At 38.7% G+C, this 12,436-nt stretch overlaps 3 protein-coding genes across 3 annotated transcripts in view; 1 reads left to right on the forward strand and 2 right to left on the reverse strand. All coding sequences in view use genetic code 11, as the record gives it.

The window, feature by feature from the left end:
* Window positions 1–451: 451 nt before the first annotated feature.
* EGR_02142 (hypothetical protein) lies at window positions 452–2,879 on the reverse strand (the record flags this gene model as incomplete). Its single annotated transcript, XM_024491391.1, has 2 exons — window positions 452–603; window positions 2,411–2,879. 2 exons carry the CDS (start codon window positions 2,877–2,879, stop codon window positions 452–454), a joined length of 621 nt encoding a protein of 206 aa, XP_024354244.1.
* Window positions 2,880–5,420: 2,541 nt separating this feature from the next.
* On the forward strand, window positions 5,421–9,710 carry EGR_02143 (Phenmedipham hydrolase; the record flags this gene model as incomplete). The annotated part of the gene is made up of 5 exons (XM_024491392.1): window positions 5,421–6,810; window positions 6,841–6,900; window positions 7,282–7,962; window positions 8,115–8,221; window positions 9,402–9,710. The coding sequence occupies 5 exons, from the start codon at window positions 5,421–5,423 to the stop codon at window positions 9,708–9,710; spliced, it is 2,547 nt and encodes an 848-aa protein (XP_024354245.1).
* Window positions 9,711–10,183: 473 nt separating this feature from the next.
* EGR_02144 (ELKS/RAB6-interacting/CAST family member) overlaps window positions 10,184–12,436 on the reverse strand; it is a gene marked incomplete at both ends in the record, with an annotated part of 24,207 nt that continues 21,954 nt past the window's right edge. Inside the window, 2 exons of the mRNA XM_024491393.1 lie at window positions 10,184–10,330; window positions 11,931–12,023. Coding sequence (XP_024354246.1) covers window positions 10,184–10,330; window positions 11,931–12,023 — 240 coding nt within the window. The remainder of the gene's footprint in view (window positions 10,331–11,930; window positions 12,024–12,436) is intronic.

The raw sequence follows: 12,436 nt of genomic DNA on the forward strand, positions 1-12,436 counted from the left end.
TGTTCCTTCCAAAGAGGAATCGGGCAGGTGAATTGAACCTTGTGACTGAGGAGTAGTTAACATACCACAACCTGGAGAAAAGTTCAGTGCCCAAACCTTCCTAAACTTGTACTCACTCCCCCATTTACTTTACGCAATAAATGCGACAAAACCAGATGGGCCCGGTTGTTCTTAGAGTATGAGGGCCAGGGAGGAGGGAATCTACGAGCCCCGTCCTACAGTTACACAGCAGGAAGTTGTCTTGTACATAGCGCACACTCTATTACAGAGATTCGCATGCATCCGTTTCATAAAAGTGACCACTGGTAGTAAGAACCGAATTTTACAGCACTATTTCCAATATTTTTTGAAAACGACAGGTTCGTATCAATGGTATTGGTGTTACTAGAACTGCGGCAGTCAAAGGAGAAGGCAAATACAATTTACCAGAAAGCAAGATGGACATTGGAGATCAACTTATTATATACGGTTGTAGCGTCCTGAGACTCCCTGAAGACGAAAGAAGACACAATACTGGGGCAGAATATATATTCAGCGCAGAGAAGGTGCCTGGGCTATTGGCTTGGCCTAAAAGGCCAGCCCACCCAGCGAGGTACAAGGGGGCTAATTCAAAGTACAAAAGTGGCGCTTCACCGGAATCGAGGGATAAACCACTATCGTATTACACGGTTGTTAGTAAAAATGAGAGATTGGGGACGGGGAAAATGTTTGAGGAAATTTTAATATTTTCGACGCTAAAGTGATCATTTTGCATTGAATGAAAAGTAAAAACGTATCGCAATTGACTGAATTCCCAAAAATGCCACATCATTAGCTTACACACATTCTTACAAATAAGGTAGAGAATGTTAAAACATGTCTTATGAATATTTTTTGAAAAAAATTTTACATACAGCATAAATTTAAAAACCATTTCATTTAAATTATGAATACAGCAACAACAAAATAGGCTGAAGTGAAAATCTTAATATTACACAAATACCTATTTTAATTCTGTCCTTCCTTCAACCTTGGCAATTTTGTTTGGCTAAGTCAACTGTCATTTTAGCTACACAGTCGTTAGGATGCCATATCTCAACCATTTTTGAAACATGCTGGGAGAAATACCTGAAGCGTATTACTGGAGTGAAGAAAGAGTAGCTGGGTGGATCAAAGGTCTGGGATATTCATATTACAGGGTAATCTTCTTAATTAAAGCAAAGTGAAGGCTAGGAATGTTTCACGAAAAATCATATTGATGGTAAAAGGCTAATTTTAGTAGATGCCTCTACATTACCCAAAATGGGCATTCAAAAATTCAAGGATATAAAAGTACCCCTGATTTAAAATGATCCGATATTAGGTAATCACTTCATCAATTCGTAATCTACTTAATCTGGGTCCATTAGAACCAAATAGGTCAGTAAGATTGCCCCCACGAAATACAGCAGGTGCGTCTGCTTTAGTACGCTAATATAATTTATTCAGGACTATTTCTGGAAATGAAATTAATAGGCAATCCAGCTGCTAATTATTCTATTCCACGTTTTACGCGGGAAATCGAAGGTCATATGTTTCCTACTGCTCTCACTAACATAGGAATAGTGTTTGAATATCCCGGATTCGACCCAACAATGCCCGATTGTGTGCATTCCAACTTGTGCGCTTGTAATTTTACTGGATCATACACATATGGATGTCCGCATATTCATGAATGATTCCGCTTTTTGCTTTCAACACTTTATTTGAAAATGATAAATGCTTACTTTAAGAATGTGGTGCATTCGTTTTCGACTAAAGAACTTACTAAAAAAATACGCTACTTCTACACTGCAGACTTTTCAGCTGTCCTACTGTAACTACATTTCATAACCACAGTCATTCGGCTGACTGCTATTTTTATGTCCCTTAAAGAAATATGTCAATTTACACAATCAAATTTTTGAACTACTTGGGTTTTATCAGTAGAAGAATAAAGTTAGACACATCTAGTGTATCGAATCCTTGACATATTTGCAGGCAAAGGATTAGAAGTGAATATTAATGATGTAATTATAACTGCAAGAAAGAGCGCTGGAGCCTAAAATGGGTCAATAAGACAAATGTCCAAATTTTACTTGCTAGAAAGCGCATTTTAACAAACATTGCAAACATCTATGCAAAACGCATAAATTGCTCCTTTGTGCTGAACATTAGGCACATATTGAAAACTGACCAATACCCAACTTTACCATTAACACGATAATGAACATATTTATTAACAAGTCTAATAGCAATGAAGTGTTCATGAACTACTTAGGCCATGTGAGATTCACTTCTTGTTGAACTGCCTCCATAAGTAGTCGCTCCACCATTTTATTCCTCGGAACTCTGGGTCTTCTCTGCTCCTCGTGCATTGAGAAGACCCGACTTTGGTGAAAATGCAGAGTACCTGGTTGCGAGAGCACCCTTTGCATCCATCCATTGTGCGTCACAGGAACTCCGACCTTGGGATAAGTGTGAAATTGAACTCCTCGTCTCAAAAGGTTATCTCGTCGGCGCTCAAACTCTTCTCTGTGCAAGAGGTGGCAGTCGCAGTACTCCACACTCCTTCCCAAGCGTGTGTTCCAGGGATCTGTGAGTGAGGCATTACTGGCTGGGACACTGCTCCGGCATTCTATGAACTCAGCATGTTTGTTGGAGAAGCCGTAGATTACGTCCCCATCGGCATCAAGACCAGATGGAAGACATGCCGATTGTCGGCGCAGTCGGTAGACAAAGTAGGCGAGGATGCAAATCACAGTTAGGAGGACGAAGAGGAGGAAGACTGTCACGAGCATGAAGGCGAGGAACCACGCGAAGCTGGTATCGAATTTGGCCGATGTTGAATTACTTGAATTCAATGCAGACACTGTATCCATCGCTTAGGAAGAAAAACACATACCAGAACTTATCACTCGTTTTCGTTTTATTAGATCCCAGCGATAATGCTCACCGTGGTGGATCTGCCCTTTATTAAAACATTACCTAAAATGTTTACTTTCATTCGCTCAGTAGCATAATCCTCACTAGACAATGAAGAATCAACATTTCGTATGGCGTAAAACTACTAGCTAATGCAATTCGGCTTTAGGAATCTAGGCGTAAAGTACAGAACTCTCTGCTGAAATACGTAAGGGAAACACGGACCATAAAAAATAGGCCATATTTTGTTACATAAAATTTCAAAAACATGAGTTAGTTTTGACAGTTAAGTAAAGGTAATAACAAAAATAAAAATGTTATGTATTTACGCAACAGCCACACATTTTGAAAAATATTTTATCAAGATTTTCTATAAAATACCAGTATTTTAGCGCTTTGCTTTATTATAATGATAAGGTGACTGTTTTGGAGAACTCATTTTACCCGGAAGTAATTGGGATAGTTTTTTTAAAAACAAACTATGTATAAGCAGACACAAATAGGTATGCTAAGGAGATTTGATGAAGCAAGGTTCTATTGAAGTATTAAGAACAAAAGCAAATTGAAAATCAAAAAAATTCGTTCATTAATTGAAAAAACACCAATTAGCTACTAATACTTGTGACTGAATCTACTCTTTCGAAAATAATCATTGTCTAAGAAAACTCTACCATGATATATCTTAGACAGTTCATATTCATTGTATTCCTACTATGTATGGGAAATATCGTGATTTCCCACTAAACATGCTCCACCTTATCACTTACAAAGAGATTGGTTTTTTAGGAGGAAGGCATGTCAAAGTTCACACGTACCATTTGCGTGTTCCTATTTGATCTGCTTGCAAGTTTGCAGTGCCGCCATTTTCGTTTTAGCTGCAATCTCATCCGAGGTTACTAGTGGTTGGCTCACTTGAGCAGGGCCAATGGTTCGCTCGATTTGCCCGACCAAACGCAAAACCCGCAGCTATGATAATTGTCAGCACGCAAACGCACCTCCATAAACTCCCAGCCCTCTAACCCCTCCTGAAGGGGAGAGACGGTATGACTAGCAAAGCCCTTTCATGTCTGAAATAGCAGACCAACCAACACTGAGGTATATCATTTTGAATGAAAAGCTACCCTAAAATCTAAGTTATTAGTGCCTTATCATTTTCAGAAGCATGGTGGTTTTGTGGACTATTAACTTCCGATCATTAACTATGGCGCGTATGATACATTATTGTTAGAAAGCAAGATTCTAGCTTTGGAGATCGAAATCTGTAAAAAGTTACCTATTTTTATCATATTTTGAAAAAGAACTAGCGTTTGATTATGACGCCAGACATATTTATGATAATAGCGTCTTCAACGGGTACTGTTTCAGGTGAATTCCGTGAATTCAGAGTCTTTATGTTATTATTTCCCTGTGATAAAAATCATGTATTTAAAGGTTTACTTTACTGCTTTACGTTTTAACCATCAATGTAAATCAGATTGGGAAAGTTGTCTCCTCTTCCATTATTGAAAAGAACCGATGGACTTGAAGATATGGATCTCGCCTTTTGATACACTCTCACTTGAGCCACACTTGCGTGTGAGCTCACAAGCTGAGCGGGTGTGTTGACACTTTGGGACTCGACGTGATAAAATAGGGGATAATGAGCTTGTTTTGGTGATTAGTCTTGGTAATAAAATATTATACAACTCATACGCGGTGAGTCATCTGCGCACGACGTTTAATTCAATGAAGTCTAAAGGGATCGTTCGACACATGTGTCATTTCTAATCCTCTTTATTTTGTGCCTAATTTCCACGCTGACGGTAGCTCATTTCCATACCTATCCGAAAGCAGACCAGTTTGGAACTCCAGTATCGAATGTGGTCAATGAATTGGTTGCAACAAACCCATTAACTACCAACGTTCCGTTGCGTAACTGAAGAAGATCAGAACTCGGCGTGTTATTTCTGAAAATAAGACGCAATTATACTTCTTTTATAGTCTGTTTAAAACTCTAATACTTAAAGTCGGGTAAGTTAAGCTGTTTTTGGTAAAAGCAATAACAAAACCGACTAAGGTAGATACAAATCAAACAATAAATGTTCAAATCAACTCTTCATAATTTAAATTCATTTTCCCTTACCCCGAATAATTGTGATCTTGAAATAACCCTCTTCAGTATATCTATTATTAATGCCTACTTGTCTGTTTTTTATTTGGAATGCTTCAAAACTCCATGAAATCCAATTCGTACATATCATTAAAACGTCCTACATGAAAATACATTGCATTCTTAAACACTAACTTGTAGTTAAAATAATTCATGTGCAAGCTTACAAGAAATAAAGGCTATTACGTGTATTAAGGGTTTAATCTTTCCCTTTCTTAGTGAATCACCTCAGAAGCATGCTAATTTATCCATTTAAATGTAATTTAATTTTCCCGCTGATTTATCGGATTATCCATAAATATAGACCAAAAAAGCCATAAAAGCGGCAGACAAATCGATCGAAATCGACATGGCCTGTAGCAGAGTTAGAGTGATTGAATATCGCAAGCGCCTAGATCCCGAAGAATTTTTCCAATATGGTCGTCCTCACGTGGAGCCTCCAGGAATTGTCGTGGTGTGCCACCGACCATTGGACAAAATTTTGCTCTATCTCATCGCATTTTCTTTACTAGGTGTCATTATTCACTTTATAGTAGCCTATATCCTACTTTCTGATTTTCCCAAGCCTCCACCGAATGCATCCACTGACTGCGCTACTCTTGTAGGCTCCTGGAATTCTGATTATACGGTGCTTCGATTTTTTGGCGTTCCGTATTCTATCCCACCTCTAGCAAAACCAGACGAACAGACATTGGATGTGTTGCGACAATATCTGCAGGTAGAAGATGGAATGCCAGTTTTACGATGGCAAATGCCCCGGGAGATAGAGGGCATTGAAGGCTGTATTTTGGCCCAACATGATCGATGTAGCTTTCAACGCAGTCGATGGACGTGCAATTTGGGCAGAGCACGTCCTGTTGGTACGTGCAGTCAACCCATTCCAGGAAGACAAGTGGATTTGAACAATTCTTATGCTCTCTTTCAGCAGGAGCGGTGTCTACAGGTCGATATAACCACGCCGCTTTATGGCGGAGTTCTTAAGCCAGTGATTGTACTGATTGCTGGATTCCAGTTTTTTACAGAGCCTCTGATGCCACCACATCACCAATATGTTGCCTTCTGGCCTACTGATGAAGCGGTTCGTGACACTGACGCGGTCTGGGTGTATCTGCACTATCGCCTGGGTCTTGCGGGTTTCTTCTACAATCTCACAGCTCCCAATGCAAGTGACACAACAAAGTATCAACTTTCAATTGAAAACTTTGCTCTACACGACCAGTTGATGGGCCTTCGGTGGATAAAACAACATGTGAAACAATTTGGTGGAGATCCCAAACGCATAACAGTTTTAGGATGGGGTTCCGGAGCCACAAGTACACTGGCTTTGCTTTATATGAAAGCGAAGAAGGAAGAGTTATTCCACCAGGCCTGGCTTACCAGCGGAGCTGTTCACTGGAAGAGCAACCGTGACAACGATGTTAACAGGAGCATGGTGGAGCGAGCTTTTACTGATATCGTTAGCCACTATATTGGTACACATTGCATCACTGGAATACCAGGAACTGTTTCCAAATCATGTCCCCTGGGAGAACTGAGAAAAAAGCTGGCAAATGTTCCAATAGCGGTTTTCAACTCATTACTTTCAGGTCTTTTAGATGATGGAAATATGATTGGTGGATTAGTGGGAAGCAATAATGAAAGTGGCGGGTTAAGTTGGATTTCCGCTGAATCCGGTTCAGGTGCCATTCCACCTCCAAGATATTGGACGCCAGAGGAAATCAAACGAATTTTGGATCTTGGTATGACATACAATGTGACATAACCTAAAGTTTTATTAATTTCCTCATTTACATTTGCTTATTCTAATCTAAAATCACTATTACACAAAGGTAGTTGATCAATTATCTCTCCAGGATTGAATACATTTAATGAATAGACTATTTCTTGTATGGTCTGAACGAAGAGAATACATCATAAAATAGTTTAGCCGCATTCTTTAGTAGCCTAAATAACATTACAAGTTTTAGAGCATTCTAATTCCTCTTGTGATTTACATATTCTTTACTGAAAAACAGAAGTGCATCAATCAAAGTTCATCTATTATTCCATCGCAATAACTATTCATGATTTTGAAAAATCCTCATCTTAAAGCTCATTAAAATAGAAATCAAAATCTGTCCATTAAGAACAAAATAACGGTAGTCAGTCCAAGCTAATAAGAAGGCCAAGATTAAAGCCAAGTTTAGAGCTTTACCCCTGTTCTTTGTTAGAACGAATTATACAAATTCTAATAATCAATGAAACAAGTGCGGAGGGAAGAACACCCATTGCGAAACATTTCAAAACCACCAAGGTAGTGATAAATAGATTTTTCGATTCAGATGAAAAACCAGTACGCCTGGTTTTTTCGTCCATGTCAAATGAATTGGAAGGTTGGCCAGATATGGATGACCCTTGGATGAATCAGGCAGATGACGAACAGATAGAACAGTTCGCGGAAATGTTGTATCGCTTTAAACGACCATCATCATATAGCCTCCAGGGCTTAAAACATCTACTAGGTGTGGCATGGAGGAAGGAGCTCTCACATACGAGGTCTAAAGCAATTCGTCGAAGCAGACAGGAGTTCCACCTAGAATTGCTGAGTCTGCTTCGTTTTTCCTGCCCTCAGTCGTGGATTGTATCAAAGCTTAATGCTTCGAAGGGCATCTTTTACAAGGTTCTTCTCGATGAACCATCCGACCTCGTCGTGCCCTATGCCCCTGGCCCACGATTCATGGGAAAGTCCACACCACCTCCTAAACGGTTTGCTTTCCATGCCCTTGACATGATGATTTTGACGGGAAAAAGAATTGGATCACGAAAATCAGGATCTAGAGATACTCCTCGCAAAAAGCGTTTCCAAAATTTTAAACGTGAACTGAAACAAATGTTTAAAGACTTCGTTCATGGTAAAAACATGGACTCTCGCTGTAAAGCGACTGCCACAGGTACGGTAGCTGGATTTTGCGGTTCTCGTCTAGACTGAAGAAACACTAAATTGCGTGTTATGAGTCGGCTTTGTCAGATTAGTCACTCCCGATTATGATACACATTAAATTAGTCCACAAAATTTGCAAGTCATTTAAAAGGGGTAATTGCCAAGGCGATATAAAAACCCTTGCTTCAAACTCTATTTCAAGTTTTATCAAAAATTTTATCAAAATATTGGTAAAAGTGTTAAATTTTAAAAATTTTAGTGAAAAATTCTGTAGACAGTTGCCTAGTACTCCAACTTTTGCCCAACATTTGACGTAGAGTTTTGTAATTTATGTGGTTTTTGTTGCTTTAGATCCTTATGGCTGCCATATTACCGCGGATGGGGTCAAAGTCCTTGGAAGAAACGAGATTCAAACAGGAGTTTGCGAATTAATTGACTGGGAAAAGTGGATTTCCAAGATAATTGTCTACAATTAATCTCCTTCCATAGGGGTACTGAGAAAGCAAGGACCAACCAACAATGAATCATTATTGCACACAACATAACGGCCTCAAGAGGACAACATATATGAATAAACGTCTTTAAATAGTTAAAATGCTTTCGAAAATCTGATAGAGCAAAAGTGTACAAGAAACGGTAGCATATCAGAAGACTTGTCGTTGGGGAAGGAAAAGACACAAAACAACTAGACGCTATTGAGGACAAGAATCAAAGTAAAATATAATCCAAATTATATCTACTACACAAATGCCTGGTTCTTTCTCCCTTAAAACATTTTTGGGAGACACGGTATAAAATGAAATCTCAGTGGATTGAATGTGTATGCATAAGTACCGTTTAACCTATTGTCTTTCGTTGCTCTGCGAGGGCGTCACGTGCCAAGGTCTGCAATGAATAAAACATCTTTTCTTATGATTCCAAAGTTTAAAAAGTTTTAATGATGCTCGACAACAATAAAAAACTTTCCGAACATCAGTGGTTTACGTTATCGACAAAAACAAGTGCTATAGCCAATTTTACATAATTGATTACATGATGGATAAACCCAAAAAACATTTAAGTCTGTGACCACAGTTTTTCACATACAAACAACTCAAATTTGATTTTATCAAGCAAAGTTTTTAATCAATAAGCGCTGGTTCAAATTACTGCCATTCAAAGCGGGAGATTAGAAAAAGTAATAGACAAGTGGCTCTTACAAGTTGCCGTAGTTGTGTTTGAATGGTCTCTTTCTCGTTGTTAAGTTTTTGGACGGCCTGGTTGGAGGCAACATTTTGGAGTTCAGTTGTTTGAATCAGCGCAAGGTTGGCGTCTTTCTCGCACAGTGAAGCTGTCAGTGCCTCGATTCTACAACCACAGTTCGAGTTATTACGCAAACAAATAATTTGTTGGCATAAAATCATGTTTTAGAACACTGGAACATCCTTTACTAAAATACACACTTGCCTAGTTAGTAGTAATTTGGAAGAGGATTTTCAAATCGTGAAACAAGAAAATTGGAAAATTAACTTGTTTTATGGTACGCCTTATGCTAAAGCAGATGAAATGAGATTTCAGGCTCGTTACAACGCCTTACAATGGCTGAGGTTAACAGGAGATTTTCGTGAAAGGTTCCCCGAAAAAGCAGACGCTATCAATCATTCAAACGACATTAAGCTCAGAATTAGCATGACATCGTTAAGGAAATTAAATTGCATCAAAATTATTACAAATAAATAACAGATAATGCAGCAAAATGATGGTTTACGATGAGAAGCTTATCCATCTACTCACCTATCCGTCCACCCAACTACCCATCTATTTCATTTACGATAACTGCCAGTTATAAACTTCAGGTTTTGCATAGATTGTCTCGCAATTACCGAAGCCTTTCTCGCATTCAAGCGATAGTTAATTGCCCAAGGGATTTGATTCTCAAAAGTTTCTTTTTGCGCAAACCATTCGCACCTGGATTTCTTTGTTTCATCGTTGAGTTCACCAGAATTGCACCTATTTATTTATTTATTTTATTTAAAACCAAAAGGCAACTTTCGAATAAATTTGAAAAGGCATTTATAACTAGGTGCATGAAATTTGTACCTGCTTATGGGCTACCTGTGGTAGAGAAACTAGACAGTAGGTGTAAATGAAGCGTAAAACCAACGACATGCATTCCAAGTGCCCCACTTTATTTTTCTAAGTTAGGTAATGTCCTACTTTGTGGTGAGAATTTCCTCAGCCTGCTGTTCAAGTTGCTTCATCAGTGTTTCGAGCTGTTGTTGCTTCTGCTGAATCTGCTGCGAACAGCGCGCGTGCTCCGCCTGTAACTTCTCCAATTCAGCAGCACCACCGTTCTTTTGCTGAAAATCAAACTTTTCTCGAAAGTACCGACAAGGAACCTTCTATTAGATCAGAAGCCGATGAATGCGAACGCGTCTTAGATGCACAAAGTGGAATGATTACAAAGAAATATGCAAGGATGGTGTTAGTAAGACTTTCTTAGGACAAAAATATTGCGAACCAGAAATAACTGTATGAAGATGCGTTTGCAATCCAAGATGCTTTCAGAAATACTCCTAAAATATATTCGAGGCACCGTAAGTACGTTTATTCATTAGATAAACAAACTATATGCAGGAATAACGAGCCAGTAAAGTGTTTGATTCATAGTGTACATCTGAAACGTTGTATCCATTAAGTCCACCTGTTGGTAAATAACCTTCATATTATGCTGATTTTTAGTTTAAAGGAAATAAACCGACCACATTATTACAATAGCCTACTTTAATTTGCTCTTGACATGCAGTAAGCGCCTAATTTGAATTGCGCACTTAGCTCACGTTTAGGCAGGCATGCAAGGCCATCATCGAGGCCAAACTCGTCTTCTATTTACTTTTAATTATTTATGAAGAAGATTTCTTACCATTAATTGTCCTTTACACCACTTTATGCGCATGATGACCCTTGCTACGATTTCATCAATGCTTTTTTATGGAAGTAATGGTCAAAACCAGCAAGCATCAGTCCAACATTGACTCGGTTACGTAGGCGTTGAGTGGTCCAATTTGTCTTCTATTGAACTTCAGATATATTTGATAGGCTATGAACTATTCACTAAGCTTTTGAATATTTAGAATTCGCGAAACACTGAAAATAAAGTCCACCTTTAAAATCTACCAAATATTTTAAGAATGAAAAGCTCCTAATCAAGTTTAAGCAACCCTGACCTTGGTGATAGTGGGGCGACGACTGTAAAATCACTTAGATTAAATTAGGTTACAGTGTGGAGTTACTGTAGCCCTTGGGCTTTGGCTACCTCACAAGGTCCGCCTTCTTATTTCAAATTTCAAGAAGCTTGAAACAGTAAAATGAGATTAATATGGAAGATGCTGATGCAACTTGGGAAAAAAAATAAAGCCTACACTTTCATCTCGTAATTGTCTAACAAGCCGATCCCTTTCCTCTATTCCCTTGCGCTGTTCATCCAGCACACGGTTCATATTTGCCGTCTCCTCCTCGTATCTGCGCAGCTGCACTTGAAGAGCTTCCAGTTTGCGAACGTGCTTTTCTTTCTAGTTGTTAGTAAAAATGCGTCGGTTTGAGGTCATTTTTGATCGCTTTTCCCAGAAAAAAAACGCTATTTGTCAGCATTTGTGAATGCTTGCGCACGAAATGCAATTAGGGTATGTACATACCAAACGAGTGAGCTTACAAGGTGTGTAGAACATAAATAACTTAAAACACTTATTCCAGACATGTCAATTCGCTGGATTTCATCAACGTGTGGTTACTGTTTCCGATTAAAATTGAAGCGATTGAAACACCAAGAGTCATTTTTTGCCTGGCACATATTAGGCTTAGATTAAATTTCCGTTTTCTAATTAAATTCGCTTGGGAAATCTTATCGTAGAAAATCTAATCCACGGAAGCAGCCGATTGAACAATTACTGCTCAACCTACACATTCTTTTTCCAATTTTGTGATTACGACGTCTCGCTTGTCAAGCTCCTTTTTCAAAACATCCACTTCTTTCTTCAAACTCTGGCTCGCAGGCTAAAATTAAAGCAGCAATACTTTGAAGCAGCAGCAATATTTCACACGAAAAACGATTAGATAGTGCCAAGTAATTTTTCCGTTAAAAACTTCAAAAACTGGCTGATAGTGCGCTCATAAAAAGCTTAAAAAGAATCAATGATGGACAGAAAATGAAATCGAAACTGAATTAAATTTGCCCCGGGAGTACAAATTGTACTTTGTGTGTAAAGAGTACACATAAAAACGCTCCGATCTTCACCATTGATGAAAAATCTATCGAGCTGCCAAAATGAACGTTATTCATAGAATATCCCGACTTGCAGCACTTATTATTCTCTAGTTTGACACTAAGTTGCTCACCTCGTCAAAGCTTGTACTTCGTGAATGTGCTTGATTTGCTTCATTCAGAGCCTATTTTAAGATCCTGTATT

The sequence above is a fragment of the Echinococcus granulosus genome (assembly GCF_000524195.1).
Source record: "Echinococcus granulosus chromosome Unknown EG_S00009, whole genome shotgun sequence".
Taxonomy (NCBI): domain Eukaryota; kingdom Metazoa; phylum Platyhelminthes; class Cestoda; order Cyclophyllidea; family Taeniidae; genus Echinococcus; species Echinococcus granulosus.